This window comes from Aspergillus welwitschiae (genome assembly GCF_003344945.1).
Source record: "Aspergillus welwitschiae strain CBS 139.54b unplaced genomic scaffold BDQ94scaffold_38, whole genome shotgun sequence".
Lineage (NCBI taxonomy): Eukaryota > Fungi > Ascomycota > Eurotiomycetes > Eurotiales > Aspergillaceae > Aspergillus > Aspergillus welwitschiae.
This window is the reverse complement of record NW_020798732.1, coordinates 773-27,265: the sequence shown is the minus strand read 5'-3', so window position 1 is coordinate 27,265 and position 26,493 is coordinate 773. Positions and strand designations below refer to the sequence as shown.

Genomic DNA, 26,493 nt, shown 5'->3' with positions numbered 1-26,493 from the left:
AAACTCAGCTCACCATTGCTGCTTGCAGCGCGCCCCATCTGCTCCGAAGGGATGAGGAAAGCACTGATAGGTAGATTTCCAGATGCAAATCATTGCCTAAGAATTATTCACTTCAGCATCTCGGGAAGCTTCCGTTCTCGGGGTGCTTGTGGCTTCACGCCAGAACCCTAACACGCGCCGAATGACAATTTCCTGTTGACATTCTGTGAGCCCCGCGTAGAGTGGTAGCAAGACAATCTCCGCTGCGGCGCGTGTAGTCACCCGATCTTCGCCATGAAAACGCCCGACCCGTTCGCCGAATGGAGAAGAGTGTAGTGGCACGAACTGTGCCTGCGTCTGAATTTGTCCGGCCGCCATATATTCAATGAATGCAGATCGGTCCGTGGCGTCAGTCAACCGAAGCCAGAAGATGGCTGCGTTATGGTCCGCCAAGGCAGCCGGTTGGGGTAATCGGATGACGCCCGCGTCGGCCAAAGGGGCTAGGCATCTGTGATAGCGAGACCAGAGACGTCGGCGGCATGAAAGAATCTGCGGCGCGGCTTGCAACTGGGCATATAGGAAGGCTGCTTGAATCTCGCTCAGGGTTGCGTTAATCCCGACATCCAGCCAACGATAGATATCCACTTCGCCACGCAGGAACTGAGATCGGTTCGTGCCGTGTTCATATAAGATCTCAGCTCGCGCGACGAGTGAGTCCTGGTTGACGAGTAATGCCCCTCCCTGACCGCCACTGGTGAATACTTTCTTCTCTTGGAAACTGATGCAGCCAAGGTGCCCTATGGTTCCCAGCGCGCGTCCTCGATACATGCTGCCGCAGGCCATGGCGGCATCTTCAACCACGAGCAAGTCATGCCGACTGGCAATGTCCAGAATGGTGTCCATGTCGCAGGCCATCCCTGCATAGTGCACCGGGACAATGACCTTGGTCCGAGGCGTGATGGCATCCTCGATTTTCTGTGCATCGATGTTCAGGGTCGTCTCTTCAACATCAACAAAAACCGGTAGCGCCCCATGGACAACAAAGGCATTCACTGTTGACACATACGTGTAGCTTGGTACAATCACTTCGTCCCCTGGTCGCAATTCGGCGAGGAGGGCCGCAATCTCCAAGGCTGAAGTGCACGAGCTCAAGACAAAGGCCTTGCCATGTGGCATGCTTGATTCAAGCCATCGCTGGCACAGTGCCGTGTACTTGCCTTTTCCCGTAAGAGTTCGGCTGGCGAGTACCTCTTGGATGGCCTCGAGCTCCTGGCCCGTGACGGTTGGCTGGAAAGTAGGTATACTCGCCTCCGACATAGCCATGTCCAAGGACTTCAGGAACGGAAGTCTTGCTGAGGATGGTAAATACTGCTTGGTCTGACCGAAACACTTATTTTGCTTGAAAATACAGTACCATCGTTAGCCAGCTGCGTCATTTTCACAACATATGTGATCAGTCACGCTATCCTTGTCCCATTTTATCTATTTTCCCTGCTGAGTAGCTTGAGTGACGTGCACGAACCCAACCACCACTCAAAGCTCGGTCGCCGAAGAAGAAAGTTTTTGGATCACTTGAAGTATTGGGCCGTGAAGGGCACTGTCAGAAGTTTCGAATCCCTGGTCATCTCGGCCCGATGTTACCAACCCTCGTGCTGCTGTGGCATGTAACACAAACCCCTCCCTTATGATTATTGTGAAATGGTGGTGTGTCAGTTTGTCTCACGCTTGTCACACAATAGAGTGTTTGCCCAATTGTCTCGGCGTGGTCGGGGCGGGCAGAAATGGCACAGGTAAAGGCTCTCAAACTTGAGATGACCTGGCTCACTGTAAGGTGCTTGATGGGACTTATTCTATTCTTCTTCTGCGAGAAGCCGTCGATTTAGGCCTATCCCTTGCTTTCTTAGTGGAAAGAGGTCGGCCATATACCTACTCAACGATCATGAGTGCCCATTCTGCGCCCGTGCCATTCTGCCTCCGTTGGGGTATCCTCGGTATGTGCCTTGCTTACATTGGCCTACCCGTAAACACGTTTACCAGACTATTGACTTTTGGTAGCCACCGGTACCATTGCTGAGAGTAATACACTCGACCCGTAGTGCTGGTTATCTCAGTGTCTAATCTGCTATATAGCATTTGCAAAAGACCTTCTCATCGATCCCGCCTCGCGAGGTGTTACCGATGTGTCGCATTTATTGGTGGCGGTGGCATCTTCGCGATCCACCGAGATCGCCAGCCGCTTCATCAACAAGATCGGGGCGCCGTCGTCCTGCATTGCGTATGGTAGCTACGACGCTCTGGTGGCGGATCCCCGCGTAGATGTCGTCTACGTAGCCTCTCCGCATTCCCACCATTACCAGAACGCCATGCTCGGGCTGCAGGCCGGAAAGCACGTCCTCTGTGAGAAACCATTCACTGTGACGGCTAGACAAGCACATCGACTCGTCGAGACAGCTCGTGAGCGTGAACGTTTCCTCATGGAAGGCATGTGGACACGGTTCCTGCCAATCTCAGCTCAGATCCGCCAGGAGATTCAGAAGGGTGCGATTGGGCCCGTTATTCGGGTCTTCGCGGACAACTCGATTGGAACAGACGCTTTGAAGGAGCTGAAGGACAGTTATCTGACCAAGAAAGAGTTGGCTGGAGGGGCGTTGCTGGATTGTACGTTCTGTTTGGTTTCTGTGCGTCAAACGAAACTAATGGTTGCTGGAGCGTAGTGGGCGTATATCCGATCCATTGGCTCTTCCAGGCCCTTTCACCCATGCCAGACCCAAAGCCCAGCACCGTTTTCTCGACAACCACACCCCTTGCCCCAGCCGGGGTGGACGAATCGACAACCGTCCTTCTGACCTTCTCTGCCAAAAGTCCGTCGCCAATCTCGGTGCAGGCGATTGCCAGCGCCAGCCTCCGCGCCACTGCAGATCCGGATGGTCACACTCCGGTCGTACGGATTCAGGGGGACAGAGGGGAGATCCAGATTTATGGGCGCCCGTGGTGTCCATCCAAGTACCGGGTCGTCAAACGAGAGCAGCGGTTTGGTGTGGTGGGAGAAGCGGAAGAGTTCGAGTATCGCATTCCAGGAGGCGGGCATGGGCTTTGCTTTGAGGCGGACGAGGTCGCCCGGTGTGTCCGAGATGGGCGCCAGGAAAGTGCGTCCATGCCGTGGGTGGAGAGTTTGGCTGTTCTCGATATACTGGATGCAGTACGCAAGGCTCATGGGCTTCACTTTTCGAATATCGTCGAGGCGGATGAGTATCCACTGTGTATGCCCGCAAAGATGGACTGAGCACATATTTGTTCTTCAGTTTGGCAAATTTAGGAACGATCTTTTTAGGTAATTACATGATCGCATCATTGCCTTGTTGAATCAGGCACCCGGCTCCCGTGTAACACCCGACCTTTCAGCGGAGTAAATGCAACAACGAAGATTACCATCAAGGCACTGAAGGCTCCCAAGGAAATAACCATTGCACTCCAACTCGCACCCTCTCGAATATATCCAGCATACAAAGGCCCAACTAGTGTCCCTGCAGCAAAGGCAGCATTACTCAGACCGTAAGCCTGTGAAGAGGCGCCTTCATCTCCAAAGATTCCCGGATATCCATCCTCCATGTCGTCTTTGGCTAGTGTAATTTCTGTCATCATGGCAGGCATGGCAAGAGATACCCCACAGCCGAACAGGAACAAGAACAGCCGAAGCAGCACAGACATGATCATTTCCGGCTCACGGACCAGCGACAGTAACATCATGCTAGGGGTAATCAAGGTAAAGCCCAGGACCGCCGGCCAGAACGGACCCATGCGATCTACCACAGCTCCGCCCAGCGGAGAGCAAATCATGGGCAGTGTATCAGACAGAAATACAATGGCGATCTCCGTCGACCGGTAAGGGAAAACTTGAGGAAGATACACAGGTAGCACAGCCTCCAAGGCAGTCATGAACGAGTTCAGCATGAACATTCCCGTCATCGCGATAATGAACCTAGGCATGCATAGCAAGTATAAAAGTGCAGGCTTTCTTGGCGACACTGTGGTGGGAGTTCCCGCAGCATCTGTCATCAATGAACGTCCCTCCTCCTCGGTGAGGTTTCGCTTGATATCAGTTTTCAGCGACGGCGTGATGAGAAGCACCCGAAGGACAAACTCCAGTACGACAAGCACAAAGGCTGGGACAAAGACAGCGAAGTATCCAGCCAGGTCGTACAGGAAACTACCCACGATGGGCCCTGCGAACAAACCAACGCTGAGGCTCATGCTCGTAAAGCCGATGGCACGTCCAATGTGTTGCTCCCCAACTGTGGCCAGCATTAGACTAAATCCAATTGTAAATACTATGGCAGTCGAACAGCCCTGCAGGATTCGAGCGAGAAGGATCACGGCCAATGATCTGGTAAGTGAGAAGAGCAGTGTCGCACCCCCCATAACCCCGACCCCGAGCAAAAATGGTAGCTGCTTCGTGCGGGTTCGGTCGCCCATCCATCCAAAAAGCACTGTAACCATAAATTAGTAAGTAGGTGTCTGTGGTAAGGGTCAGTCCGGCTAATAATGAATAGCTCACATGACCCCAGCATGATGGACGCCCCGTAGCTGGCAAGTAAAATGGAATTCCAACGCTGAATATCGGCATCAGTGAGGCCCACACGCTCGGCGAGGGCAAAGGGAAGCATGGGTACGACTAGCCCATAGAGAAAGATATCAGTGAAGACTGCCACACAGACCACAAGAACTGCAAAAGTGGTTGATGACCGGAACTGCTTCATCAACATGTTGTGGCGGACAGAACGGCAACGCAAGGCAGTGCAACAAGATCGCCTAGGCTGCATTGAGGCGCAGGATACAGTGGACTTCCGTTCTGATACATAGTATTTAAGCCACTCTGATCACTAACCTTTTAATCACGGCTAAGTCCCCAAGCATGGATCTTCCAGCAAGACGGGTTGTGTAGCCTTATGGAGCCCCGTCTTCAAGATGTAAGATTCTGCCAAAGTCATCCAATGCGTTGCAGTCCAAAAACCGTATATCCTCTACTTGACTCGCAAGGTAACCAGCATTATGGATATTGATAGTGTTCGTAAAATCTGACATTTCTTGTGTCGCCAGTTCGCAGGTTACAGGACTGTTTCGTAGCTTTGACTCGAGTACAGGAAAAAGCATGGATGTTGGACAGACCCCTCAGAATATTAACCACGATTAACCTGTGTTACACCAAAGCCAGATTCTACCTTTCGATACGGTGACGCATTACGCATGTTGAAGCCATTGAGGCATGCAGTTCCAGCGGCTATGGCTCATTTCCTCCGCCTGCGTCACATATTCCAATATCAAAGGTTACCAAATCATGGGCTGTGGCACTAGTAATCATTCTCTCCGACAGCTAAGGGATTAGGCATGTCTAAATCCAAAATTTCCTTTCTGTTCTGGAATGCAACTCCACTTTAACTAAAGCGATTGCAATCAGGATATATCGTTGATTCTCAGGTAATATTTGAAGCGTGCACGAATGTAATATAGTACCTCCAGGGCCTCAAATAGGCGGAACTTCTCTAACGCACGGCAAACCCAGCAATGACAGTCAGCATTTCAATCTGCTCTGGTCCGTCTAATATTTGCTTCGCCAGGAATGTGGAATACATCTCGCGGAGCCAGGGACGATTATGGTGGTGCTCAAGTGCATTCGTATTGGCCCATCTGTGTAACCATGTCAACTAATCATCCTACAGAGGCCTAAGCCGGGTCCATCCAACACATACCTTTCGATGACCTTGAACTCCAAGCTGCCATCCGCTCGGTGGTGTTCTGTTAGAAGAAATGTCAGGCATAATGGCTCCGCCTGCTCCACAAGACGTGTCGTGTGGCAAAGGAGGCATCTGAGCTAACGAGACCATGGACGTCAGTGGGTTATGAGCAATGCCTGACAAACAGTGAGGTAAGGGGCGTATACTTCTTTCTCTTTTCCGGGAGCCGGTCGCAGGGTGGCTATGAGTTGGACTTCAGCCATGGCTGATCTCAGTTGCTGGCTGGACCAGCAAGGATGACGAGAGGGGAATTGCGCTTTTATCTCAATTCCTTGCTGCCGGCGTTCCCCATGCATGTTGCTAGCCCACAGCCATTCATGCAACTTGGGCTAAAATTGCCCATGCCTGCAGCTCCAAGAAAGGCCGCTATGTCTTCAAGCATCCTCAGTTCTTGATGTCATGTCCCTAACGCATAGTGCCTCTCTAAGCCTTGGTTCGTCCCCACGTGGCCATAATCGCAGCTTTCAACCATAAACATGGCTATTGACCACAACATATCCTGGCGTTACCCTCCATCGAACCTGTGCAAAAGGATCGTCGTACAGCATAAATGTCTACTGTCGAGTTCGGTCCAAGAAACCTGCTGTATGACTAGTTATTGTTGTTATAGTACTGATGACCATTAATTTCAGAGAAGTAATCGATGGCCAATCTCGGGAACTGAGCGAAGCGGACAAGAGGTATTCATCGGCGGAGCAACAACTTGTCTTTCAAGGTCGGCTAGTCCTTAATACCATTATTGAAAGGTACAGTTTATGCATGTTGACGCCGATACCGAGCTTGATGACTAAATACCAAACACTGTGATATCCCACTATACTCATCTGCGGCTTGGAGATTGCATCAAAAAATTGCATTTGGCTATTCAGCCGCTGAGATGGGGCTCACTAGTAAGTTATTTTTGCTGATCGTCTTACGCCTTTCAGTTAAGGAGATTCTCGGTCTCCAAGATGACTGAGTCGGTTTGTGTTCCAAAAGAAAGGTAACTAGACGTGGAACCTGATCGTATTACTGAACTACGAGCGTTTTGACAAGCTCTACTCCCTCCGTACAATATAGTAGCTATGGCGCCTTCTTCAGGGTCCGGAGATAGTAGCAGAAACTTGGGGTGCACTATTGCATTCCTGTACGCATTGCAGCGGAAAACATGGTCTGATTATCCGGCTGACTGGGAAACTCCTCCCTGTGCTTAGTTGATCGCACACAACCGTGTCATTATGGTCTATTGGTTACGCTGACTGCGTAAAGGCGCATGTTGGAATTCTCACCATTATTACTCCTTGGCCACGAAGTGACAGTGAAAACTACAAATCCGAGCCCAGCCGTCATGGATATAGACATGGGACACGAGGTCTACATCATGGTTGAAATCCAAATTACTTCTTGTGGGAGCTCAAAGTGTTGTGGAGCGCCCGATATCATCGCCTGGTGTGTGTAATTGTATGCTGTGACCTGTTGCCTCATAGTGGCGAACCCGCCGGCCTTCGTGGCATACTCCAATGGCCTAGCTATATGCTCTTCTGCTACTTCGGCTCGACTACAAGTCGGACTTGGTAAACTGTGCCTGATTTCCGAAACAAGAGCATATACATAACCACAGGTGCTTGAACATTGAAGGCAGTGAGAAGTCAGCATGGTGGGAAGCGTGAACGGCTCCGCAGATTTGAAACAAAACAAGGAGAAATAATGCGAGGCTCCCTGAACTAACAGGGATGATTGCTCCCATGACGTTATACGTGCCTACATTGATGCTAATGTTTCACTTATAGAGCATCGAAACCTTTGTGCAAGAACTGTGCTGTCTATGTGCGATCATTACACAAAAGTCGGCGGCGCGATGACTGTCCAACAACCACGACTTGAAATCAATGGCTCAGACGAGGAGAATACCATGAAAAATGTGAAGACCATACTGGTTACTGGAGGCGCCGGCTTTATGTGAGTCTATTACTGTGGCTATGGTTATTGGAGTGTCGAGACACAGAAAGGTAAACTAACACTGCTTTGTCAGTGGAGGCTGGTTCGTTCGACACCTCCTTCAGGTATACGGAACGAAATATACGGTACTCTGTTTTGATATCCTCGATTACTGCGCATCTAAGCGCAACCTACAACCCGTTGAACATTTGCCTAACTTTCACTTCTTTCCGGGGGATCTGTGCGACCGCGACAGAGTGACTGCTGTCTTCCAGCAGTTCAAAGTGGATGCAGTTGTCCACTTCGCGGCCAATTCTCATGTGGACCAATCTCTAGTTAACCCTCTCTCTTTCACTCGGAGCAACGTCACAGGGACCCATGTTCTTCTGGAAGCAGCACGACAAGCCGGGACAGTGATAAGGTTCATCCACATCTCTACTGACGAGGTATACGGAGGAAACCTGCCAGGCCAGGACTATGCCTTTACCGAGGAAGATCAGCTGAATCCCACCAATCCGTACTCTGCTAGCAAAGCCGCTGCGGAGATGATCGCCAATTCCTACCGTTATTCCTTTCACATGCCCATCATAATAACCCGCTGCAATAATGTTTTCGGTCCATGTCAGTACCCCGAAAGTGAGAGCTTCCTGATGCTGATTTAACGGGCTGCTGTTCCCTGACATACCTTGTGCTAGAACTCATTCCAAAGTTCGCGATGCAAATGCTACGTTCCCAGCGAATGACTATACATGGTCAGGGAGAGGCAGTTCGTGGTTTTGTCTACGTCAGTGATGCCATGAGCGCTTTCAATATCATTCTTCATCGAGGTCTTGTATCTGAGACGTACAATATATCCTCGAAAGAGCAGATAAAGGTCGTAGACGTTGCGAAACGAATTATTCAGTGGTTTCATGCAGTCCAGAGCGACACGTGCGAACAATATCTGGAGACAGTCGCAGATAGACCCTTCAACGACCGGATGTACTGGACCGATGATTCCAAGCTTCGGCGGTTAGGGTGGGCGGAGAAAGTATCCTTTAATGACGGACTCAGAATGACACTGGAATGGTATCGCGACCATGGCGAAACATTCTGGTCTGGACCAGGCCCAGCGTGTACAGTAAACGGGAGGCAGGGTTGATCATACAAATTCAGATTGGCACCCGCGCTTTGCTCAAGACGTTGAGGCCCATATACGAGAATCACTCCATCACATTACCAATATATTGATTATATGCGTGTGAAAGACAATATAATAACTGCATACCTTCAGTGGCGACTAAGCCCCTCTGGTGACGTTTACATTGCCATCCAAGGAAGTCAAGACGACAAAGATATAGCTTTCCTCTCTTGGCTGTTAACTTCCCAGACATCAACAGTTGAATAATGTCTCCACACAAGCCCGCAAGCGGGTTTGTTAGTGCTTATTTCGAGCGTTGTGCTGGCTTCTGTAGACTAGAAGACTGCCGTTCAGCACAGAGCCCCCTACGGCGTTGATCATCAAAGTGCAAGGAAGCACTTTTCGCTGATTTGACAACATATAGTGTCTCTTAATAGCCCACTTAGTCGCCTTATTAAACTTGAAATGGACTTCGGAGACTCTCCGAATACACTTGGGGTCTTTAGACAATGTGCAGTGCGGAGTATCCCAGGGAGCGGAAAAGAACCGAAAGGCCGGTCCAACCGGAGAGTTCCAGCCAGCCCATCACAACCTCAAATACCGTCATCGTCAACTCATCCCTTTCAATTTTCCACCCTCCTAGCAAACTTTTACCATGTTTGCTTCAAGAGCAGTCAGAATATCTGCGCAGGCCGCACGTGCTTTCGGCACAAAGACCCCGACCGTGGCCGTTCTCCACCAGGCCATTGACCCACCAGTGATCAATGGCGTCACAAAGCCTCGCAAGCCGGGTGGTAAGCACTCCTCGCCCTCAGAGACATACTTACAGCTGAATGACCCCAGGCTATCAAGATTCCGGTGCAGACATTGCTTTCACCTTTCAGCAAAAGGGGTGTGAAAATCATAAAGTCAGATCCCGCGGCGTCAGTCTCCTCTCATAAAGGCTGGGCGTTCCCGGACACGGAGCAAGGCATCTGCAGCGCGATTCCTCAGGGCGCGACGCATCTCTGGGCTAACACCATACTTTTCAATTCTCACCCGCTTCAAACATCTTCAAAGCTCACGCCTTTGGTCTCTGAGATCTATGTCGTCGGCCAGCCGCCAAGTCTTGTCGAAAACTTTGATGACAAGGCCTATCTGAACGATAAGCTACGGGAGCTGGGGAGATATACTCTACCAAGCTCGTGGGTTGTCAGTCCTAAAGATTTCAGTGAAGTTATCAATAAGATCAATTCGTATCCAATTGTTGGGAAGCCCGTTTGAGGACGCGGTAGCCATGGAGTGAAAGTGTGTCACGATAAGACCCAACTACAGCAACACATCCAAACCCTCCTTCATGAATCGCCACTGGTCATGCTCGAGGAGTTTCTCGCCGGTGAGGAGGCAACCATAACCGTTATGCCTCCAACCAGGGATCGTCCCCAGCACTGGAGCATGCTCCCCGTCACACGCTTCAACCACGCCGAAGGCATCGCCCCTTACAATGGTGTCGTCGCCGTGACTGCCAATTCCCGAGCCATCTCACCAAACGAGCTCAAAGATCCCGCTTACGAAAAGGTAATGCGTGAATGCGAGAGTGTCGCTGCTCTCATCGGTGCTACGGCGCCAATTCGCGTCGACGTCCGCCGGTTCGCAGAGGGATCGGACTTTGCCTTGTTGGACATAAATATGAAGCCGGTAAGACATTAATCCTGAGCAGTCGCGATGATGAGAGGCTGAGTGAGTGTAGAACATGACTGGCCCAGGTCGACCGGGGCGCCAAGACCAGGCGAGTCTTCACGGCCATTGCTGCGTCAGCGATGGGGTGGGATTACAGCACCTTGCTGCAGAATATCCTGATGGGAACGCAGCCATTGAATGTGTTTAGAAACTACAAAAGTCCGTTTTAGACGAACTAGTTCCGTTTTGTTTTCCTAGGTTGTCCTCTTCGCGTGGTGTGTATCACTGGTCGTTTGTCACATTAAGTGTTAGATTTATGTGTTCATGGGACATGATGCATTACTGGGTCGACGAATATTGGCCCCTTAGAAGCAGTATGGTAGAGTCTGGGCTTGACTTAAATTGTGCTTATCGGAGAAGATTCCTCGACAAACATGCTCCTACTGCCTTTGCCAGGGAGCTCAAGCAAGCTATCGAGAGCCGGACTGGGGCTCCATTACCTGAATCGCTTAATGAAATAAACTGGCCTCAGCGAGTAGCAGACACCATATTGTGACCAACAAATTCCTGTTACGACGACTTATATCACGACTCCGTATCGGTCCACGCCCATAATCTTCTCGGATTATCCACAAACAACCGCCTCACCTGCGCCTGTGTTCCCGCCCACTCAAGCGTCTGTTGCAGAATAGCCCGATCATCGACGTCCCGAAAGTCCTGCTCAACCAATCTCCCGCCAGCTTCATTCCCCTCCTTACTCGCCGTATGCGGCCAGTCGCTTCCAAAAACCACCATGTCCGGCCCATGTAACATAAGAGTCTCCGCAATAACTCGCAGATCACTATACAGCGGCTCATTCCGCGAGTTCTGGTACGGCGCCGAGATCTTGACGAAAAGGTGGTGTCGTTGCATGAGATCCACCACTTCGCGAAACCCGAGGATGCTGAAGGGGTCGATAGTGTTGATGGGATTGCCCGTGCGGGAGCCTGTCATAGCATGGGCGTAATGATCTGCTACGACGCGTACCCCCAGGGTTGGAATGATGGGGTGGAGGGACTTGAACGCGGCGATAGGGACCCAGAGTTCCAGGGTCCAATTGTGAATTCGCGCGATGGACGCCGCACGGATGGTATCGGCGGTTATCTGAGCGTCTGTCCCTTCGTTGCCGTAGTTGATGCGGATACCGCGGACGCCGGCGTCGTGGAAGGTTTGAAGGGTGGTGTTATCAATTTCCGCCGAGAGGTCCAAGACGCAGACGCCGCGATAAGTGCCATTGGAGGAGCGAAGGGCGTCAACGAGGACGCTGTTGTTAGTTCCATATACGCTAGGTAAGACGATGACAGCATGCTGGATGCCGATGGAACGTTCAAATGCTGCGGCCTGTTCGCGAGTCGCCGCCTTTGGGGTGTACTCTACCAATATATATAAGTTAGTCAAAACTGGGCGTTAATTTAGAATGCGGGTAACGGCGCGCACCTCTATCTGGATTGAGTGGATACTTGTCGGATTCAATAATATGAATATGAGAGTCCCTGTGTTGGAGTTAAACCACATATTTGGTAGGCCACGTACCCAAGGGGGGTGCTACCAAGCATATTTCGGGACTGTTAGCCCGGATTGGGCCTTGACGATTGTCATACTGACAAGAAGGGACAACTGTTGATGTTAGTGAAGTCTATTACTGGATGCAACGAACACACTGCCTGCAGAATGGTAAAGCCAGTAGTTTGGAAATGCATACTGGAAGAGACTGGAGACACCGTCACCCACTGGCAGTCCCACCACGTTGCGGCTTATAAGGTGCCTTGGGATCATTTCCCCGGATTTCAGATGATGGGTACAGGCATATCGACTTGGCATACCCCCTCCCGCACCCCGGAGTTATCCGCGGTGATGGTCCGGCAGAGCACGTTTTGTTTGGGAAATGAAATTGATAAGAGGATCTGCTATCGGATCTATCCGAGCTGACGGAATTGTGTATCGGCTTTACCTCCTACTAGTATGACGAACGGACCAACGCCGAAACCAGTATATATATTTTGAAGCGCACCTCGGTTCGGTTGCCAGCCGAGGGGACTACTAGTTTGTCTTCCCCCGCACTGTTTCTCAGCCAAACTTGTTGCTTTATCTGATGACGAGATACTCGGTTTCTGCCCGTCTCTCTTTCGGCCTAAAGATCTCAATATTGCGCTATATCCGGATATACTAGGATGGAGCAGCCGAGCCCGCCATGGTATCCAACCACAGAGGTCCGCCCTTCTGCAAACGCTCTCTCGAAGACGCACAGCTCAACGACTTCGACTCGGCATAAACGGCGTCCTGCGGCTTGTGTCCGCTGTCGTCGGCGAAAGGTCCGCTGTGATGGCTCCGTACCCACATGCTCCAACTGTGCGAAAGCTAGTGTAGACTGTATGGAAGGGCGAGCTGCGTCTGCTGTATCCAGAAGGTAATTGCCTTCCCTAATGTGAAGGTACCTGCTAAGATAAAATACATTCAATAGCCGATTATACTATCTGGAACGGCGCGTTCGAGAGCTAGAAAGACTAGAAACATCGCCACTACGCGACAATTTCGACAATAGCCAAAGCGCCTTTGATCAAAATCAACTGCTTGGTGGGCACAATGCAAGTCCGCCACAAACCTCTGTAGTGGCTGAACATCATGGCCTTGACCTGAGTCAAAACCACCACAGCCCTCCCGTAGAGTCATCGGCTGTCCCGAGCTCGACCCAGATCACTCACAACCAACCGCTGGCCCATGAGGTCGGCCTTCTGTCCCTGGCCAGCAATACAGATCCTAAATATTTAGGCCCATCATCTGGAGTTTCATTCGCCCAGCTCATCTATGAAAGCGCCCCCCAGTCACAAGGCTTGCCATTGCCGCTACTTAGAAGCCAAGGGACACGGCAAGAGCTGCACGCTCTTCCACCTACAGTAACGGGGCAGGCGCTCACGTCAGAAGTCTCTAGCATTCCACCCATCCACTTGCCCTCCCCAACAGAGTGCCAGCAGTACGCAGAGGCTTATTTCGAGAGCACGTGTCTTTATCCTTTTATCTCACAGGACAGGCTATATGAGCTCCTAAGCCAAGTCCTGAAGTTTAAAGAGACATCTACATGGAATCATCCGGTCCCTATTAGACTAGCTGCGGCGCAGCTAGGTCTCGTTCTGTCCTTGGGGGCACGGTTCCTTGAATTACGACTCGGGTCCGAATTTGACTCCCGCGACCTTCTTGTCTCTGCCATGACTCACTGCTCCCAGATATGCCTTCAGGATAGCGTGGAGGGTATACAAGTCCTGTTACTGATGGTTCTTCACAGCTTCTATAGTCCAGAGGGCCTAAATGCTTGGTATCTTCTCCACACTATCATTGCAAGCTGTCTAGACCTTGGCCTTCAACGACGGCATGGATGTGAGTGGACGCAAAAAGATGGAAGGGCAATAATCTCTAAGACTGTCGTCTAGATGCTCCAGAGTTGAATTTGACGACATACCCCGTGACCGCACAAAGACGTAGCGCCATATTCTGGTCGGCATATTCAATGGATCGGACACTAACAACTATTCTCGGTCGTCCATTGACCCTCAGAGATGAGGCCATTGATCAGCCATTTCCAGGTCTTGAGGGAAGCGATGAAGTTGACGAAGCAGGAACTCAGTGGCATCGTGCATGTATTACGTCGGAAATGAACATGCAGCCCTCCGAGCAGATACCCTCGACGTATCTAGCATTTATTTACTCCCTACGATTTGACCGAATCATTGCTGAGATCAAGCTAATGATTTACCGCGTCTCTCGCTCGCCACGTCGTTTTCCCTGGCCATCGAATATTCCCGCCTGGCAACGGGAGACAGAACAAGCTTGCAAGAACCTCCTAACCGAAGTCCACAATCAGCAGCGCGGCCGTCCGCTGTGCGGCCGCAGCTCACTATCTGGAACAACCGTGCAACGCCTGGAGATCAAATTCCACCAATGCATCATACTCCTCTACCGACCGAGCCCTCAGTTGCCATATCCAAGCTTCGATGCCATCAAAACATGTTTTGGTAGCGCAATGAAGATAATCCAGATCAACGCAGAGCTTCACCGCTTCTTGAACATGGAGTTGTCGTGGCTCTCTGCTCACTCTATCTTTGTTGCTGCCATCACAGTGCTGTATTGCCTCTGGGCTTACCCTACGGTGAGAGGTCTGATGCCGGTAATCGTTCCATTATCCCGTGTAGAGTCCGCCTTGGAGCTCCTTACATTCCTTAAACGGCAATGGTCTGTAGCAGCGCAGCCATGCGAAAAGCTCTCACGACTCATTGCCTTGACTCGCGAAAGTATTTCCGAGACCGCCGAGAACCCAAGGCAATCTGAGACTACGGATAACAATATAAGAAATCCGGCCGCTGAGACACAGGTTGGGAATGGGGCTAGCGCCGTGCCTCAAGAAGACGGCAGGTCGCTGTTGATCGATGAATTGGGTATCCTGCGGGATCTGTTTGACCTCGGCTGGCTCAGTGACTGGGGCTCGGATCCTACGCAGCCGCCTGTCTGGGATACCTCAGGGCTTATGACGGGCTTTGATGCTCGGCGGGATTCTGGTGCAGGTCGTCGTGGTGGATGAGCATGTTGCCAGAGTGGTGATACTGTCCTTTCTGTAACGTTAATCAGTGCTTGCTATTGTGTATATTATATATAGTCCTTTGAACCTCGGCCAGCTGGACCGTCTATTATTTCCTTAAAACGTCCATAAGTGCACACCCATGGGGTCCGCGAAGACCGAGTCTCTCCCCAGAGACGGCAAGCCCCCGAAGCGCGTCCGATCAGCCGAAACCGCCGATATCGCCCCCTCACGACGGCGGCGAATTGCATAAAGGGAATAAAATCCGGATCAGCCACCTCAACGAAACAGCTGATCCAACAGCTATCGGATGCGCCTTTACAATGACTGCTACCGCCGAGCCACAGGAGATTATCGAGCGTCTCAAGCAATGGGGCGCTTGTGACGTAAGACCACCCATCCACAGACCCCACACAATGGTACTTGTTGACCAGCTCATGGTCACTGCTAATTTGCCCTAGGTTGCTGACGGCCTCAGCAAACTCAAACACCCACACGGCGGCTTTCTCGAAGGTCTCACTCTCTATTCACCTGAGTACCGAGCCGGAGAGACAAAGATCGTTGGCCAAGCATTCACCGTTAAATTTGTGCCCAAAGATGACGAAGCCGCGCCGAAGCTGAGTGGGAACTATGTACGTGACATGCCTGCCTGAGCACTCAATTTTACAGCCGTGGTTTGGCTGGCTGATGATTATGTTGTAGATTGATATGGTCCCACCCGGGGCCGTAATTGTGATATCCCAACCGCTGCCACAGGTAAACGCTGTCTACGGCGGGCTCATGACGCTGCGGGCACAGGCTCTAGGTGCAGCGGGGGTGGTGATTGACGGACGTGTACGGGATTTGGGAGAGCACAGGGCGCTCAAATTTGCTGTATGTCATATATCTCCTTCCTCCTCACAAGTCGTACTTGCAACCAGGTCAACTCTATGGCTTAACAACAATGTTAACAAGCATTATTAAATGGTGCAGCTGTTCGCCAGATCGGTCGGCACGACAGCTGGCGGGGCAGTCTGTCGGCCTTCTGAAGTTAACGTCCCCGTCCGGCTGCACTCTGAGCACCAGGAAGCTTGGATCAACCCGGGAGATTATATAGTGGCGGATTTGAATGGGGTTGTGCGGGTGCCAAGAGAGGTGGTTGAGAAGGTGCTTGATGTTATTCCAGAGATTGTGGAGGCTGATCGGAAGTGTGCAGAGGGGATTAGGGCGGGAAGAAGTGTAGAGGATGTTTTTAAGGTCTTTAGAAAGCGGTAGGGGGTGGAATAGTAACAGAAGGCTCGGCTGCTATGGCTTGGCTATCCAGTTCCTCGCGCCCGATAGTATATCCGTGTATGAAGAGGCAGCTTTAGAAAAGGAGAATTAAATCTGATATATCCCGTTCACTATCTTCATTAGTGTAGTAACTCGATCGCTTCAAGCTGTATTCATCCCCAGAACTGAGTTCCAGTTATACCTCTCGATGGACAGTGGTAAATCAGGGATAAACGCGTCAAGCAGCAAACATGCCGATGCCAGAGGGCAGTGACTACAAAGCAGCAGAGAAAGGGTGGAACGGTCACGACTCCACCACCTTTGGGATACACGAGGTGTTACGTAGGCTAAGCAATGTATCGAAACCCCTCCCTTCTTGCAACGCGCTCCTCATCAGAGACACCAGCAATTTCCCGCTGACTTTGACCTCTCATCTCCTCCGTCACGGTCGATTCACCTCTCTCAATGCGCCGATTAGCGCGAAGAAGAACAAATCGCATGAAAATAGCTAGCAAAATCGCGCCGAGGGAAAAAGCTGAGTTCGCCGCCATGGCGGTCACGTACCGCGGAGCAGAGTTATCGGGGTAGAAGTACGAAGAGAAAATCTGCAAAAGCACCGTTGGCATGGTAAGCCCTTTACTTACTTTGCTCGTCGAAATCAAGGAAGTAGGCACATACTTGCGAAAGGTTCCCAAAGGCATTAACAAACGCCACAGCCGAGGCCCGCTTGATCCTAAGCCGAAGCATGGTCTTTTGTGTCCAGGCCAGCACGACGGCGTTGGAGCCATGCCCCCCGGCTACCATAAGGATCATGGCGAAATACCTCGCGCCTGTGTTAAGCGTAGCGGCCGCAACAACAAACCCGACAATCGCAATGGATAAGGGCCAGATAGCGTGAAACGACGAGTTGCGAAGGCGATCGGCAGACCAATTATTAGCGATGGAGACTACTAGGGCTACCATGTACGGCGGCACAGTAAGCAGCAAGGTATTGACGGTGCCAAACCCTAACGTCTTAACGACGGCGGGAAAGAAGTTAGACGTCGCACTCGCAACCTGGATGCAGAGGAAGATTAGCGCGAAGGTGTACAGCCGCCAGTCGTTGAACGCCATCTTGAACCCGTAGCTCCAGCGTTCATCATCTTCGTCGACCTGTCCGGCATCCTCAATTAAGCGCCATTCGGCGACGGCGCGCTCTTCTGGGCTTAGCCAAGGGGTATTTGAGGGGTAGTTTGGGAGGACGAATAAGGCCATGAGAGCAATGAAAACGGTTGCTGAGCCCTCGATGATGAAGATCCAGCGCCAGGACTCGAGGCCTCGGGTCCCATCTAGGCCGCTTGTAATGCCGGCACCGATGAGGCCGGAAAATGCGCTTCCCAGCTGAGAGCCGGAGAAAAGGAAAGCGCTGCGGACTCCCATTTCAGAGCGCTTATACCAAGATGAAATTAGGAAGAGCGCGCCGGCTGTTGAGGTCATGTCAGGAGTGTCACCCGGGAGAAGGTGGGAACCTTACGATAAAATGCTGCCTCAACAAACCCAAGCAGAAATCGGAGAGCGTACAAACCGGCTGGGTTGTGGACGACTCCTACCAGCGCAGATAGCATGCCCCAGATGATCATAACGGATGGAATGTAGAGCGAGGGGCGTAGGTGGGCCAGGAAAATATTGGATGGAAGCTGCATGAGCACGTAGCCAGCGAAAAGCAGAGCCACGGCCGTAGCATACTGCGTGCTGCTTAGGCTAAGAGAGTCCTCAATGCCGGCTACCTTCGCGGCTGATATATTGTTCTACGACACAATTGTCGTGTTATCATGAGGCCCGATCAAATGCACGCAGGTAGGGGGGCGCTTACTCGGTCCAGGTAGTTCATCACGAAGATGATCCACACACAGAGCAAAAGACGCAAATCCAACTTATGCTTGAGCTTTCTCTCCGCGAGGGCAAATTGCTCAGCAGTCAGTATCCGGGCAGGTGTCAGTCGATCAGGCTCGAGATCGGCTTTGCTTGAACTGACAAACTCGTTGTGCTCGACAGATTTGTGCTCCATGGTGACAGAACTACGTACGTATGGGATGGCTTGTAAGGAGAAATTCTGGTATTTTTGTGATTGCAATAATGTCAGAAAGGGCCCTTGTCGCAGAAGCTTCGCTACATGGGATAACCGTTATCAAGTATACCCTTTCCCCACGGGGTCGCCAAGCAGCCAAACCCCATGGGGAACGCATTTCAACCCGCCTGAGCAGCACTTCCAGCTTATACTAGCCTTGGCATATCTCTTAGTACGATAGACGGCAATTCCAGCCAGGTGTTCTGATAGCAGCCATGGCGGCCGCATGGGGCTGTTCGGGCCCGAAGGCGAACGGCAAAATGCCGCATAGATGCGGTGATCTTCTCCTACTGCGTGAGAGGTCAGTAACCGGGACGCGTCTTCTGTAATAGTACATTCGATTTTTATTTATTATTCTTCAGTATTGGCTGAACCCTACCCGAGATCTCAGATTCTATCTGTCAAGGCATAGAGCGTCGTCCATAATTTCTGCAAAGAAAGCAAAATGACAATCGTGCATATGGGTACACTGGTTCAATTCGATTCGCTTCATCATGAGCTAACAAAGTTGGTTGATACCAGTGATGTTCAAGTTCCGCTCCGAAGTAACGGCGGAACATAAAGAGACCTTCGCTCGAGAACTCAAGAAACTTAAAGAACTGGACTGCGTGAAAGGACATCGACTGGTAGTGGGAGGGCCATCTGTGACCGACCCTATTGAACGAAGTAAGGGGTTCGACTTTGCACTTCTGAGCTTCCATGAGTCGCTTGCAGACCTGGAAAAATATCAGGCAAGCAAGGAACACCACTGGTGAGCGGGAATCTACGTCAGTGTCCGGGAAGCTGCTAATATGGTCGTTGTGTTTAGGGTTACAAGCACGTATATGTTCCCATACAAGGAGGACCTGGTCCGGTTTGATTTCGAAGTTGCGCCCGAGGACGAGCACATGTTCTTGTTTTCACGGTCAAACATATTTTAGAGACAGCTACCATTGAGAATTATGTAAAGAATGCAGGTTTCAGCTTACTGCACTCTGTCCCATCCGGTGAATTACCGTAAAATCACGAGTGGGGTGAGCGTCGGCGTTTAACCGACCAAGCCCTCATCCGATCCTCGGACCTTCAGACGTTGGCAGCTTTATAAATCTACTCCAACAAGCCCCTAAAGCTTGGGCATTTAGCTAACCATTTCTCGTGTTCCAATCCCAAAATGTCTTCCTCTAACCAGTCACATTATTATGCCGATCCCGAAAAGGCCAAGGATTTCGCGGCCGCCCTCCTCGTGAAAGCAGGCCTCATGGCAGAGGACGCGCGGTCAATGGCAGAATGCCTAGTCTTAGCCGACGTTCGCGGTGTCGTAAGATTTGTAAACTACCTTGCTTCTAGTACCTCCTAACACGCATTATAGGACACTCACGGCCTTGCCAGGCTTCCGCAGTACCTCGATCGCGTCAGCAACGGCCGGGTCAACCCCCGGCCAAGCATCAATATCACCCAGAAAACCCCGGTAGTCGCGCATCTGGACGGCGACAACGGTTTTGGATTCGTCGTCGCCACTCGCGGTATGGACGAAGCTATCAAGCGTGCAGAGATATACGGCATCGGAATGGTAACAGTCAACCACTCTAACCATTTCGGCATGGCAGCAACATATGTCCTCCAAGCGCTTAAAGCGAATATGATCTCGCTTGTCTTCACCAATTCTGCCAAACAGATGCCCCCATTCGGAGGAAAGGAAACACTTCTCGGTATCTCCCCGTTTGCCGCTGGGGCTCCTTCTAATACGGAAGTGCCGTATATTCTTGACATGGCGCCCTCTGTTGTCGCCAAGGGAAAAATCCGACGCGCCGCACGTCGTGGTGAGTCTATCCCGCTGGGCTGGGCGCTAGATGCAGATGGGAATCCAACGACCGACGCGAATGTGGCGTTGAACGGCAGCATGGCGCCAATTGGGGGGCCGAAGGGATCCGGTATCGCGATTCTCATGGACATTATGTCGGGCGTTTTGGCAGGAGCTGAGTTCGGCGGACAGGTTGGGGACCAGTATAAGGATACGAAGCCGCAGAATGTAGGCCATTGCTTCATTGCTATCAAGCCTGATATCATAATGAGCACGGACGATTTCAAAGCTCGAATGGATATCCTTGCGCAGCGGGTGCACGGGGTTAATCCGGCGCCTGGATTTTTGGAGGTGCTATTTCCTGGAGAGCCGGAGCACCGATTGGGGCTGCAGAGGCGGGCTGAGGGTATTCCTTATACGGAAGCAGAGAAGACACTCTTCACTGAGGCCGCAAAGCAGTACGAGGTCCCCGAACTGCCCCTGTCGGATTATCCGCTGGCACTAAGGTGAAGCTATGGAAGACTAAGAGACAAGTCATACGCCCGTAGCAATAGTATTTTTGGAAACATACAATGAATCTCTAGACATCTGGTCAATCATACTTCAAACTCAAGAAAAAAAGTTCAAAACCTGATCAATTCTGAAAATGTATGGAGTAAACAATCTTTTATAGAAAGTAGTATATGTGGAAGTTGATCACGATTGTGTTATCAGCTATTGGGAACGTACCATAGTACCTCATCATACGAATAATCTATCATTATCAGTTATGGAAAGAAGACCAAATTTATTTATGTTATACACTATCTCATGCCAACCATATATACTCGATTATATGGCAGAGTAATAAAGAACCAAATGGCAGTCTATTCCCAGCTGACCGTTGGGGCCCATGTCTGGTTCAATTAAAAAGTTAGGGTGGTTGTGGTTTACGAAAGTTTTGACTCTCCCCAGGCTTTAAATTCTATGGTGCTTGTATGCAATTACTCTCTATTAGTCAAAAGCGTCCGATGCCGGGCAGCTACATCAGAGTATTTCAGAAGCATGCGCAGCCCAGTTCCACAAACTGCGGTCATTAACCCCGCCTTCGGTCAGCGATGGGCGGGCCACTCCATCGGACCGCTACCGAAAAGATCGGTTAGATCCGATCATTGCATTGCTAGTATTCCGCGCTTGGGCATCCAAGTTTCTCGTATGGAGGCTCGCTGAGGGACGGAGCAAGGTCAGCATAGTATCCCTTTTCTTGTTCGTAAAACGTCCGCTGACACAGCCTCCCCGCGCGTTGATAGATCTGCCAGTGGATTTAGGTAGGGGTTTAGGTAGCTCTAGTCACGTGGTGCTGTGAGATTTACATTCAATTACTGTCTAGAGGCGGCTATCGAGTGAACGCTAGACATATTATGAAATTACAACAGATATATAATGATCTTTCACAGGCTATCGGTGTTCATTCCTTTGATGTTCGCCTATAGTCGTTAATCTTCAGTACGGGTAATCCCAACGTAGGATTATGCTTCGGAGTACCTACCCTACTTAATGCATGCATTCTCGGCAGCCAAAAATCTCCGTCGGGGCCTACGAATAGTCCGAAAATTACACAGAACACGCTGTTATAGTCCTAACCTTCTACACCCACACCGAAGTCTTCAATTGCATCTCGAGCAAACTCAAGCCTTGCCCGCCGAGCCAAACAGTTTCATCACCCTCTCTACCGACTCGGTATACACCTCGACCGCCTGCACCTTGAGCGTCGTCAACTCCATCTCGCCTGCGTTCTCTGCCACAAACTCCGTGTATTTGTCGCGCACCGTCCGGTTGACATTCACCTTGCTCATGCCGCACTCAATGGCCTTGCGAAACAGCTCGTCGGAGACCGGGTGCGTTCCATGCAAGACCAGCGGGGTGGACGGGATAGCCTGTTGGATCTGTTGAAGCCTGCACAAGATCCATGCAGTCAGTGCCTCCTCATCCATACAACCAAACCCTAATAGACAAAGGAAGGGTAGCGTACAAGTCTAAATCCCAACATTTCTCCGCTCCCACAAGTCCGTAGCCCCCATGCACGTTCCCAAAGCTCGGCGCCAAAAAGTCCGCCTGAGTCGCCTCCAGGAACCGCCTCGCATCGCCTGGCCTCGTTAACACACTGCCTAAATCCACGCTGGGAAGCCCATCCTCCCCTCCCTCAATGCGCCCTAACTCAACCTCAACCGTCATACCGCGCTCATGCGCCTTGCTGACAGTGCTCGCGCAGACCGCGATATTCTCGGCCTCGTTCATGCTTGACCCATCGATCATGATCGAGTCAAAGGGAAGAGTGAGAGCGAGATCAATATCTGCGGGGTTAATGCAGTGGTCGAGATGCACGGCGACAGGGACAGAAGCGGCATGTGCAGCGGCGACGACGAAGCGGATGAAGTGCGCACCTTGAAAGTGCATGGTCCAGGGGAAGAGTTGGATTATGGCGGGGCTGCGCATGCGCTCGGCGGCGCGGATGACGGCCATGATGCCGTCGGTATTATAGCTTTTGGTTTATTCGTTAGTTCTAGTACTGGGAGAGTATTGGGGTGGTTGAGAAATAAACTGCCGGGGGGATTGGGTACCAGTTGTAGGCGCCGACGGCGTATTTGCCATTCTTTGCGGCGTGGAGGATGGTGCGGGTGCGGTTCGAGTGGGGGGACTGAGGGCAGTTAGACATCGTGAAGTGATGATTATCGTCAACGAAAGAGACTGTTTTGGTGGACCTGAGGCAGTGGTGCTTTTATTTCATATACAGCGCTTCCCCTAGCTAAGTCCCGTCGGGCTTGGCTCCGAAGACAGCTCCATCGACGGGCGCGCCTTTACCGAGTCCGAACGCTTTCCGTAATCAGTGGCTCTTCCCCGGTGCTCGTATACATAGTGTAAATTTCCCTGCGGATTGGTACCACGCGACTGATGTAGAAGGGGGAACGGTGGGATGCATAGCTTGTTCCAGACGAGTCGGGCAGCCCTTTGCGGATACGCGGCGTCGATCTGGGTACGGGGTTCAATACAATGATGATTAAATCCTGACCTTGGGTGAAGCATCCAGAAAATGGATAGTCTAGTTTGTTTCAAGGGCCATGTTTAGGCTGAGAGCATGCGTAGTATTCAACTCCTATCATATAAGCACTAGGTATCCATTTCATCACCGGGTTTGGCGTCCAACTCAATAGACAAAAGTGTGGTAAGGTATAAGAGGGGCCTGAAAAACTTGTTTGCCGGCGGGAGAGAGAGGGTGAATCTCAGATCAATATATGTGGAAATACGCGACTTCTATAGAAAATAAAAGGATCCATCAAGTGCCCATTCAACGTAATCAATAGGGCCCTGAAAATAGTCAGCCTGTCATGGTGCAAAGAAAACCCGTAGCATGAGCCTATTAACGGGGGAGCTGCGGTCATCCGCGCTGATGTCAGATTCATGCGGGGATACCCTTGCTTACTGTGCGAAGTTTGTTAGATAAACATTGTCTCAGATCTTGAATTGCCAATCACTTTGCGCTAGCGTTCTCGGTCTGAGTCACATTATGACCCCCTTAAAAAGGAAGCCCAAATCCTCTGGAAGACGATGTAGTTGAAGAGAGCACAACTTCCCTCTGACAGTCACTAAACGCCCAAACCCACCGACTGATCATCATGTCCTTCTTCCCCACCCCAACATCAGAGCAGAGCATGCACCAAGGCAGTTGCCACTGCGGTGCTGTGCGCTTCCGCTTTTCGCTGTCACCGCCACTGTCCGAATACCCAGTCGTCAACTGCAACTGCTCCATCTGCAGCAAGAATGGGTACCTGCTCGTGTACCCCTCTCTGAAAGATTTCACCCTGGAGAGCGGCGATGAAACAACCCGGACGCACCAGTTTGGCCGGCGTCAGGCGAAACATGAGTTTTGTGGGACCTGCGGAAGCAGTTGTTTCATCCGTTTGGTGGCAGAAGACGCGCCTCCTATTATAGCAGTCAATGTGAGTGCACCGGTCTAAAGAAAGGCCCAAAAATGATGTTAATCGATGCAGGTGCGTCTGCTGGAGAACTGTGATCTGGACAAACTAAATTACAAGAAAGTTGATGGAAAGTCTTTCTAACAAGACTATACGAACCAGCTGCCGCTCCGACAGTTAGCACTCTATGCCTGGGATGCAGCTTGTCAGCGTCACTCAGAGCACTTCCACTCACTGTAGATATATGTAACCTCATCCATCTCATACGTACAAGAAAGCTGGAATGGTAACTTCAGAGTAATACTGGCAAAAAAGGACTTTCTATGTATATTATTCTATCAATGCTTTCGTCTACATGCGTCTAGGGTATCTTTTACAACTTCACCTGAAATCGAGGGTGCGTCCGGATGCGTGCCCCGTACCGCCAGAAGAGCAGGGGACACGCGCACATCACGAGCGCAATGAAGGCGAGAAGGGAATTGCCCCATCCCAAGCCCAGGGCATCGTACATAGAAGGTCCGGCCAAGGGCAACAGGGCCCCGACCAGCGATCGTAGACCCGTGTTGGCTGCCGTCACCGAGGCCGCGTAGCGGAGGTAGGAGTCGACCAGGTAGGTACTGGCCGACATGAAGACGGTCATCAGGCCAATGGCAAAGACGCCCGTGCCCAAGATGGGAACGATCCAGTGCGTTTGCGCCTTGGCCGCCCAGCCGTACCAGAACAAGCCAATGGGGATGGCCCAACAGCCGAAGACCATGGGCGGCAGGCGAGATTCCGGGGTAAAACAACCCCTGGCCGAATGGGTGCGCGCGATATGATTGGAAACGGCACCACAGATGACGAGGCCGATGAGACAGCCCACACCGAATCCCAGGTAGGCCAGGCCCGCGACGCCCGGGGAGAAATGATAGACGTCCTCGAAGATGGAGGTGATGGTGGTGAACATCAGGTACAAGTAGCCATAGGTGATGGCGGCAAAGAGCACCATGAGGAAGACAATGGGCGATTTGACGAGGAGCTTAATCGGGCGAGCCAATGCGACCAGAAGGAGCTCGTGCGCCTGTTGGCCACGGTCATGGACTGAACGCAGGTTGGGATTGCCCGTGGCCTTGCGTAACCGGGCCGCTTTCCGCTCCAGAATGACCGGGGCATATGTTTCGCGATACCAGATCATGCAGAGAATGCTCATCACTGCGGTCTATGGCCAAAATCGTCAATGCATTTGCGAGTGAGAGAGGGATTGTGGAAGTTTGGACTTACCGCGATCGCAATCACCCAAAACACCCAGCGCCAGCCTTCAGCTTCGGCGAGAAAGCCACCAGCTACCGGTCCCACCACGGGGCCGAGGATGGGCCCCATCGCCCAGATGGCCATGATGCCGGCGCGCTTCTCCTTGGGGACCATGTCGGCCACGGTGCCTGAGCCGATGGTGAGGGGGCAAACGCCGGCGGTGCCAGCCAGCAGACGAAAGACAATCAGCTGTGGCATGGTCTGGGCTACGGCGCAGGCGATGGTGAAGATAAGGAATAGGATGTTGCATGCATGATAGAGGGGCACCCGACCATAAATCTCCGAGAGCGGGGCGATGAGAAAAGGCCCGATCATATAGCCCAGGACATAGACAGACACCACGAAGGAGGCGAGCATGGTACTGGTGGAGTGAAAATCGATCATCACATCCTCCACTCCGGGGGCGAACATGGAGGAAGCCAAGGGTCTGATGTGGTAGCATTAGCCATCTAGCCCAAGAACGGAAGAAGTGGATATGATAAAGCCAAGACCGAAAAGCAGCAAGACATACGTGATGAAGGTGTTGAATGCCATTAGAACTAGCTGGCGCCCTTTCTTCCAGCGAGGCCAATTGAATGGGTTTTCCGGGTCATCGGGGCCATCATAATCCACGATGTTGTCCTGGTGTCGCTCGGTGGGCTGCACAGTCGCCGGCGGCTGACCCTTTTCCAAGTCGGGGTTGGCGATGGGATCGGATGCACCCATCTTGGCCCTCCTCGATATAGATGGATGGAGGGGAGGAGGGGAGGGGGCGAGGGGAAAAGGACGGAAACAGGGGTAAGCGGACTACATCTACTACTGGATCCAAGGGCATGCCCCGGATTTTATGCTGGGAGGAATTTTTCGACGAGATGAGGACGAATTGGCAGCAGCCCCATCGCATGACGACCCATGGGAAGCCATGCCGACCGTCAGGGACACCCGACAGATTAAAATCATATTAATGCAGTCAATTTACTAGTACTCGGCTGTCTCCGATCCGCGGACCAATCAAAAGGGTGAGCAGCCATTAATACACATAAATCCCCTGTAATAATGC

At 51.5% G+C, this 26,493-nt stretch overlaps 15 protein-coding genes across 15 annotated transcripts; 8 read left to right on the top strand and 7 right to left on the bottom strand.

Annotated features, from left to right (window-relative positions):
- Window positions 1-63: 63 nt before the first annotated feature.
- On the bottom strand, window positions 64-1,302 carry BDQ94DRAFT_182425 (pyridoxal phosphate-dependent transferase; the record flags this gene model as incomplete). Its single annotated transcript, XM_026774143.1, has 1 exon — window positions 64-1,302. One exon carries the CDS (start codon window positions 1,300-1,302, stop codon window positions 97-99), a length of 1,206 nt encoding a protein of 401 aa, XP_026622208.1. The 3' UTR covers window positions 64-96.
- Window positions 1,303-1,918: 616 nt separating this feature from the next.
- On the top strand, window positions 1,919-3,299 carry BDQ94DRAFT_182422 (Gfo/Idh/MocA family protein; the record flags this gene model as incomplete). The annotated part of the gene is made up of 4 exons (XM_026774142.1): window positions 1,919-1,970; window positions 2,035-2,055; window positions 2,110-2,637; window positions 2,694-3,299. 4 exons carry the CDS (start codon window positions 1,919-1,921, stop codon window positions 3,260-3,262), a joined length of 1,170 nt encoding a protein of 389 aa, XP_026622207.1. The 3' UTR covers window positions 3,263-3,299.
- A 28-nt stretch (window positions 3,300-3,327) lies between these two features.
- BDQ94DRAFT_162153 (MFS transporter) lies at window positions 3,328-4,799 on the bottom strand (the record flags this gene model as incomplete). The annotated part of the gene is made up of 3 exons (XM_026769496.1): window positions 3,328-4,271; window positions 4,323-4,466; window positions 4,535-4,799. The coding sequence occupies 3 exons, from the start codon at window positions 4,797-4,799 to the stop codon at window positions 3,328-3,330; spliced, it is 1,353 nt and encodes a 450-aa protein (XP_026622206.1).
- Window positions 4,800-5,519: 720 nt separating this feature from the next.
- On the bottom strand, window positions 5,520-5,974 carry BDQ94DRAFT_173974 (putative quinol monooxygenase; the record flags this gene model as incomplete). Its single annotated transcript, XM_026772250.1, has 3 exons — window positions 5,520-5,664; window positions 5,727-5,848; window positions 5,918-5,974. 3 exons carry the CDS (start codon window positions 5,972-5,974, stop codon window positions 5,520-5,522), a joined length of 324 nt encoding a protein of 107 aa, XP_026622205.1.
- Window positions 5,975-7,608: 1,634 nt separating this feature from the next.
- BDQ94DRAFT_162152 (dTDP-glucose 4,6-dehydratase) lies at window positions 7,609-8,829 on the top strand (the record flags this gene model as incomplete). The annotated part of the gene is made up of 3 exons (XM_026769495.1): window positions 7,609-7,709; window positions 7,783-8,324; window positions 8,384-8,829. 3 exons carry the CDS (start codon window positions 7,609-7,611, stop codon window positions 8,827-8,829), a joined length of 1,089 nt encoding a protein of 362 aa, XP_026622204.1.
- Window positions 8,830-9,572: 743 nt separating this feature from the next.
- On the top strand, window positions 9,573-10,697 carry BDQ94DRAFT_173972 (uncharacterized protein; the record flags this gene model as incomplete). The annotated part of the gene is made up of 4 exons (XM_026772249.1): window positions 9,573-9,602; window positions 9,652-10,065; window positions 10,123-10,485; window positions 10,554-10,697. 4 exons carry the CDS (start codon window positions 9,573-9,575, stop codon window positions 10,695-10,697), a joined length of 951 nt encoding a protein of 316 aa, XP_026622203.1.
- A 355-nt stretch (window positions 10,698-11,052) lies between these two features.
- On the bottom strand, window positions 11,053-12,105 carry BDQ94DRAFT_182421 (amidohydrolase family protein; the record flags this gene model as incomplete). The annotated part of the gene is made up of 3 exons (XM_026774141.1): window positions 11,053-11,879; window positions 11,944-11,999; window positions 12,056-12,105. The coding sequence occupies 3 exons, from the start codon at window positions 12,103-12,105 to the stop codon at window positions 11,053-11,055; spliced, it is 933 nt and encodes a 310-aa protein (XP_026622202.1).
- Window positions 12,106-12,677: 572 nt separating this feature from the next.
- On the top strand, window positions 12,678-15,076 carry BDQ94DRAFT_173970 (fungal specific transcription factor domain-containing protein; the record flags this gene model as incomplete). The annotated part of the gene is made up of 3 exons (XM_026772248.1): window positions 12,678-12,913; window positions 12,968-13,878; window positions 13,932-15,076. The coding sequence occupies 3 exons, from the start codon at window positions 12,678-12,680 to the stop codon at window positions 15,074-15,076; spliced, it is 2,292 nt and encodes a 763-aa protein (XP_026622201.1).
- A 320-nt stretch (window positions 15,077-15,396) lies between these two features.
- BDQ94DRAFT_173969 (RraA family protein) lies at window positions 15,397-16,327 on the top strand (the record flags this gene model as incomplete). Its single annotated transcript, XM_026772247.1, has 4 exons — window positions 15,397-15,459; window positions 15,535-15,705; window positions 15,776-15,946; window positions 16,046-16,327. The coding sequence occupies 4 exons, from the start codon at window positions 15,397-15,399 to the stop codon at window positions 16,325-16,327; spliced, it is 687 nt and encodes a 228-aa protein (XP_026622200.1).
- A 344-nt stretch (window positions 16,328-16,671) lies between these two features.
- On the bottom strand, window positions 16,672-18,371 carry BDQ94DRAFT_162149 (MFS general substrate transporter; the record flags this gene model as incomplete). Its single annotated transcript, XM_026769494.1, has 4 exons — window positions 16,672-16,929; window positions 17,003-17,787; window positions 17,838-18,111; window positions 18,177-18,371. The coding sequence occupies 4 exons, from the start codon at window positions 18,369-18,371 to the stop codon at window positions 16,672-16,674; spliced, it is 1,512 nt and encodes a 503-aa protein (XP_026622199.1).
- A 505-nt stretch (window positions 18,372-18,876) lies between these two features.
- BDQ94DRAFT_173967 (Dabb family protein) lies at window positions 18,877-19,351 on the top strand (the record flags this gene model as incomplete). The annotated part of the gene is made up of 3 exons (XM_026772246.1): window positions 18,877-18,895; window positions 18,954-19,182; window positions 19,240-19,351. The coding sequence occupies 3 exons, from the start codon at window positions 18,877-18,879 to the stop codon at window positions 19,349-19,351; spliced, it is 360 nt and encodes a 119-aa protein (XP_026622198.1).
- A 230-nt stretch (window positions 19,352-19,581) lies between these two features.
- Window positions 19,582-20,721, top strand: BDQ94DRAFT_162148 (Ldh family oxidoreductase; the record flags this gene model as incomplete). Its single annotated transcript, XM_026769493.1, has 2 exons — window positions 19,582-19,728; window positions 19,780-20,721. The coding sequence occupies 2 exons, from the start codon at window positions 19,582-19,584 to the stop codon at window positions 20,719-20,721; spliced, it is 1,089 nt and encodes a 362-aa protein (XP_026622197.1).
- Window positions 20,722-21,878: 1,157 nt separating this feature from the next.
- Window positions 21,879-22,906, bottom strand: BDQ94DRAFT_173965 (class II fructose-bisphosphate aldolase; the record flags this gene model as incomplete). The annotated part of the gene is made up of 3 exons (XM_026772245.1): window positions 21,879-22,146; window positions 22,223-22,732; window positions 22,812-22,906. The coding sequence occupies 3 exons, from the start codon at window positions 22,904-22,906 to the stop codon at window positions 21,879-21,881; spliced, it is 873 nt and encodes a 290-aa protein (XP_026622196.1).
- Window positions 22,907-23,806: 900 nt separating this feature from the next.
- Window positions 23,807-26,232, bottom strand: BDQ94DRAFT_150777 (MFS transporter). The gene is made up of 3 exons (XM_026767642.1): window positions 25,966-26,232; window positions 25,425-25,881; window positions 23,807-25,362 (listed from the first exon to the last, which is right to left on the bottom strand). The coding sequence occupies exons 1-3, from the start codon at window positions 26,157-26,159 to the stop codon at window positions 24,538-24,540; spliced, it is 1,476 nt and encodes a 491-aa protein (XP_026622194.1). The 5' UTR covers window positions 26,160-26,232; the 3' UTR covers window positions 23,807-24,537.
- On the top strand, window positions 23,865-24,308 carry BDQ94DRAFT_173964 (GFA family protein; the record flags this gene model as incomplete). Its single annotated transcript, XM_026772244.1, has 2 exons — window positions 23,865-24,188; window positions 24,240-24,308. The coding sequence occupies 2 exons, from the start codon at window positions 23,865-23,867 to the stop codon at window positions 24,306-24,308; spliced, it is 393 nt and encodes a 130-aa protein (XP_026622195.1).
- Window positions 26,233-26,493: the final 261 nt, after the last annotated feature.